The sequence below is a fragment of the Pteropus medius genome, unplaced genomic scaffold (genome assembly GCF_902729225.1).
Source record: "Pteropus medius unplaced genomic scaffold, Ma_sr-lr_union100, whole genome shotgun sequence".
Lineage (NCBI taxonomy): Eukaryota > Metazoa > Chordata > Mammalia > Chiroptera > Pteropodidae > Pteropus > Pteropus medius.
Genome location: NW_024349568.1, coordinates 354,381 through 360,130, shown reverse-complemented (window position 1 = coordinate 360,130; position 5,750 = coordinate 354,381). Strand labels below are relative to the sequence as shown.

The window sequence follows — 5,750 nt, the reverse complement described above, 5'->3', positions numbered from 1 at the left end:
AACAAGTCTATTTCCTGGTCCCCAACCTGCAAAGCTCCTCAGATGTGTTTTCATTTTACTGCAACTATTTTATGCATCTCACTAATTCTATAATGTCACCGATTACTTAATTGTCAACTATGGTTCTTTAGAGTGGATTCAGACAGACACATGGTTATTAATGCATTAAATTACTTATAATAAGTCACATGACCAAGTAAACAAACTGAGATTACTTGTCTGACTGGGCTGATTGGGCTCTCATGTGGCTCAGGTAAGAGTTCTCAGATTTCATTCTCTCTGACCCTTTTCTGAAGTACTTGCTGAGCTCTCGGACTCACCTGGGTGGGGTCTCTGGGAGGAGGGTCTCTGTGTGGAAGTCTGAATTCCGACCTGGGTGGTTGATGATGGAGACTGATGCTTTGTCCCCAGACAAGATAGCAGGAAGGAATGAAGCATCAGTTCTGAGATGGCTTAGGTGTCAAAAGCGACAAATGTGTCCTGTCTACCAATGCTGTACAAGGTGAGGAACTGCACAGAGAAGGTGTTACTGCTCATCAGGCATCTCTCTCCTGTTATTCCAATTTCTAAGCACATGATTTCCCTCTAGGCCTCTGAAATAAACAGGATGGAATTTTTTCCTAATGATTCTCTGATTCCAAGAGACCAGGTTAGAAGTCAAGCGAATAATTTTTTATTTCTTTGTGTCTTTGATCTCCCAGCTCTCCAGAGGTCTAACCTCTTACCATCTCATTTCAACCCTGACTTCTCATTTTCTACAACGTCTGAGATCACGGAACTCTCGATATCAGGTCCCATTGATCTACAAAGCACTGATTTGTGGTGGGGACACAGCCATGATGTCTCCAGAGAATTGCTGTTTCCTCTTCAACAAGGAGAAAGCTGGGTTCCTTCTCGTATGCAATCCTGGGCATCACACTCTTTGGCTTCCTGACTCATTTGTCAAAATAATTATGAATTTTGTACTTATATCACAGTTAAGAGCTGTAATTCAGGCCCATATTATAAATGTTTGTTAATTATGAGAGATACATTTCAATATTTTTATGTCGAATAATCTGAGTTTAGCACCTTATAAACTTCGTCTAATTTAAATTTTTCAAAAAGTCCATCCATGAGGTAGTACTATTATGGACTCCATTCCCCTTTGCAGAAATGGGACTTGAAGGAGTTTAGTGTTCACCCCAAGTTACAAACTGAGTGAGGGATGGGTCTTGATTGATATCTGACAGGATGCTTCCAGTTTTCAACTCAGGGCCAGTGGTTCCCAGCCTGAGATGATGTTGTCCCTGGGCTATTTAGCAATGTCTAGGGAGGTTGCTAAACAACTACAACACCCAACATAAATAATTATTCTGCCCAATTGTCAATATATAAAGAGTTGAGAGAAAACTTATTCTACATCAACTATTCTCCAAGTTCACTGTGTGTATGACTTATTCAGGATTCTAGTTCAAATGCAGAATCTGATTCAACAGATCCTTGGGGGCCCAGAGATTCTGAGAATCAAACAATCTCCCAGGTGATATTGATGTTGCAGGTCCTGGAGTGAGGACCACTCTCTGAGTAGCAAGGCTGTGGTTCTGAGTTAGAGTCAGGTGTAGGTAGTTTTAAGTCTTCTGAACCTGGAGTCATTTTTGCATGTAGGAATAGAGGTTATTATGAATTTATTGCTCAATTATTTTATATAAAGATTAATGAATGACATCATATCGTATACTTCTGGAAAAGTAACTCATTCGATTCTTTTATCTAAGGGCCCTGATTTTATAGTAGGCTGAATAAGAGCCTCAAAAAGATATCCACAACATAATCCCCAGAAACTCATATTATGTTATTTTTTCATAGCAAAGGAGGAAGAAGGTAGCAGATGGAATAAGTTTGCTAATCAGCTGACTTAAAGTTAAGAAGATTAGTAGTCATGATTATGCAGGTGGAACTAATGTTACCATCATGGTCCTAGAATGTGGAAGAGGAAGAAAGAATAGCTGGAATTAGAGGGACACTGGAAGATGCTACATTGCTAGCTTTGAAGATGGAGGAAGGGCCATGAGCCAAGGAATGCTTGTGGCCATGAGAAACTGGAATAGGAGAGGAAACAAATTCTCTCCTAAAGCCTCTAAAAGATAATTGGCCTTGCAGACATTTTGATTTTAGTCCAGTGAGACTCTCTTTAGGCTTCTGACCTCCAGAATTATAGATGAATAAATTTCTTTCTTTTAAATCCTTAGTGTGGTAATTTGTTACAGCAGCAATAGCAATGTATACAGACATTTATTAAATAATTGTTTTCATAGAAAACTGACTTTAAGCTTCTCAATTCTTTAATTTTGGTTCCTCTGGGTAAGGACATTTTGTGTACACCTCCACCCACACCCCCATAGGTAGATGAAAAAAGTCTAAGGTCGATTTGGAGAGTTTACTGCATTAGCTGGTACGGAGAATTCTCCGTTGCATAAATGCAAATGCGATTCTGACTTTGAGGTCTTTGGACATTCAGATAGGAAAATAATTCATTATTAAACTCAAGACAACAATTCTGCTTTAATTTCTACATTTAAAAATTTTCATGTTAACCAACCTATAGTTATTTTTATTTCTATCCTCTTCAGTTTTCTCTAAAATTTCCTTTTAACAAAAAGATGAAATTATTGAGTCTGTGTGTATACATATATATGTGAGTGAGTGTGTTTATTTGTTAAAAATAATATACAAATACATATACACAAACAAAATGCCAACTTATGAAAGAGTTCTTGTACTCACTAAAATATTTCCACAGAATTCATTAATTATGAATTCATCAGAATTATTGTTATCCCACATTAACATCAGAAATACAGACCTGAGGCTCAGGGAGATTCAATTTTTCTCAATTATATAACAATGCAATTAAAGCTTTCATATACTTCCATGAATTATGTATAAATGACCCATGTAATATGTACTCTTTTAAATTAAATGTCCCTTTAATTTAGTAAACTTTAAATTGTAATATGCACAGGAAAAAAACATCTAATGATGCCTGGCTCAAGGTAAGATGTAGAGCACAGGTAGTTGAGTCACATTTTAACAGGGGAGGGAGAAATGTCACTGGGTAGAAAGTGATGTGACTTATATGGATAGCAAAACAGTGACATTATTTTAAGACAAATCACTTTTGGTAAACTCATTTTTTTTTTTTGTTAACTAGAAGATTAAACTACACATATAAACTGTCATAATTTTGTTCAAGAGAGGGGTGTACTGCAACCTCAAAGACAACACGGTTGAGCTGTAGAGACTACCAGCTGAAGCAGACTCATGAGCATCTGAGCAGAGAATAACTCCCAGTATATAAGCCCATTTGATATAAATTATAGCATTTAAGACAGTTCGTTATGCAACATTAGCTAATTGGTGAAAATAAAGGCAAACAAAACTGAGTATAATTATAATAATCTGCTATTTTTAAATTTTTGGCATATGTTCTGATATTCAAAGACAGCATTCATGATTATCCTGTTATTCTTATTCCTGGCATCTCAAAGAATCTTTTCAGAGCCCTCTTTATGTCTTTGTTCCTCATACTGTAGATGAAAGGGTTCAGCATGGGTGTGACCACGGTGTACATCACTGAGGCTACTGCACTTGCCTGTGAGCTGTGAGTAGCAGCAGAGATGAAGTACACTCCTAGACCTGTACAATAAAATAAGGAGACAATTGAGAGGTGAGATGCACAGGTAGAAAATGCTTTATACTTCCCCTGAGTTGATGGAATTCCATGTATTGAGGAAATAATCTTCGAGTAAGAGTAAAGGATTCCAGTGAGGGGACCAACACCCAGTAGCCCAACTCCAGAATACACCATGATGCTATTAAGAGACTTTTCAGAACAGGCAAGTTGGACTACCTGTTTGAGTTCACAAAAAAAGTGGGGGATTTCCAAGTCTGTACAGAAAGACATCTGCAAAGCCATTAAGCTTTGTAACAAGGAATACAGGGCACTTGTTATCCAGGACACCAGAACTAGCAGTCCACAGAGCCAGGGGTTCATGATGACTGTGTAGTGTAGGGGGTGACAGATGGCCATATAGCGGTCATAGGCCATCACGGTCAGGAGGAAGTCATCCAATACTCCAAAGAGTAGGAAAAAATAAATCTGGGTCATGCAGCCTTTATAGGTTATGACTCTGCTCTGTGTCTGGATGTTCACCAGCATCTTTGGGATGGTGGTAGAGGTGAAACAGATGTCCACCAAGGACAGGTTGCAGAGGAAGAAGTACATGGGTGTGTGGAGGTGGGAGTCTGAGCTGACGGCCAGGATGATAAGCAGGTTTCCAAACACAGTGATCAAATACATGGAAAGGAAGAGCCCAAAGATGAGGGGCTGCAGTTCTGGTTCCTCCGAAAATCCCAGAAGAAGAAATTCTGAAAGTCGTGTATCATTCCATGGTTCCATGTGGTAGAGGCGGTGACTAAAATGGAAAAACAAAACAAAACAAAACAAAACAAAACAAAATATGATTAACTTTTGCATATGGGTGTTAGTAACATGTTAAAATTGTACCATTTCTATTTTGCAGTCTCTCTCTGTTTCTGTCTTTGTTTCTGCCTCTGTCTTTCTGTCTGTCTCTGTCTCTGTCTCTCTCTCTCTATATATATATAATATCATAAATCTGATTCCCTTTAAAAAATCTCTTATGACATCTCTGATTACCAATTCCTGTCCCACTCTCAGAATTTTGCCCTATAAATCATGTATTTTTTCAGATTCAATGATAAATTCTGTCTTGTATTGAGGAATATATGCTGAATCCTGTCCATTTTCTTGTCAAGTATTGTAGGGTGCTGAGAAACAAAAGTTCGTATAATTCAATGATGGAGAAAGAATATTAAAAATGAAAAATCATATATGATGTCAGTCTGTAGAGATGCTTTGAGGAAAAAGAAATTATGTATAAAAGAGAGTGGATGTGTTGTTATTTTTACTAGAATTAAGAAAACTATGCAAACAAGGTGCCATTTGTACAGAGACCTCAAGGAGACACAGGGAAGATAGGAAGATTTCTGGGGAGGTGTGTATGCTAGAAAGAGCCAGTGCAAAGGTCCTGAGGTTGGCACTTGTCTTAAGAAATCAAGGCTCAAAAGGAAGCCTTGTGGTGAAGAGAATGAGCAAGAGAGAGATGATAAGGATGATGTCAGAGAATCTGGAGGAATGAGATGGTGTGTCTGCTACAGATGAAACTTTAAGACACAGGGATCCTTTAACCTCATGTTGTTCTTTTCATTTTATTCTTTTTGTTTTCAAGAGATCCTGTGAGTAGAAGTGATCCCTTCTTTATTTCCATCTGTTGGATAACATACTAGCAACTGTGTTTTAAGGGTCACATTTTGGAGTATATGAACTAGGTACCCCTGTCTTGAGAACTGCTCATGCTCTGTAAACCACAGGTACACAGAGTATGGCCATGTTACTACCTAGCTGTACCTACCCTTAGCCATAATAATGAGGAAAGGAATGATACAAGGCATGGTGTCAACAGACTATTTTCCTCAAGATAAAATAGAAACAGCACCAAATTTCAGTCGATAAGACTACAATGGAGATGTAAAAATGGGGCTCCATTTTGATATAACTATTTTCGCCTTGTACTTAATAAGTTAAATAAATAGAGAGATAAAATGAGAGAAAGGGAGAGAGAGAGACGGAGAAAGAGAGAGGGAGGGAGAAAGAAAAAGAGAGATCGAGAGAGATCGAGAGAGAGAGA

General features: G+C 38.1%; 1 protein-coding gene across 1 annotated transcript; it reads right to left on the bottom strand.

Moving 5' to 3' along the window:
* Positions 1-3,496: 3,496 nt before the first annotated feature.
* Positions 3,497-4,441, bottom strand: LOC120619010 (olfactory receptor 7A17-like). Its single transcript, XM_039883140.1, has one exon. It carries the CDS (start codon positions 4,439-4,441, stop codon positions 3,497-3,499), a length of 945 nt encoding a protein of 314 aa, XP_039739074.1.
* Between the last annotated feature and the right edge of the window lie 1,309 nt (positions 4,442-5,750).

What these genes read in the sequence shown, in the direction of transcription:
- LOC120619010 (XM_039883140.1), bottom strand. Translation starts at nt 4,441, where the DNA reads ATGGAACCATGGAATGATACACGACTTTCAGAATTTCTTCTTCTGGGA.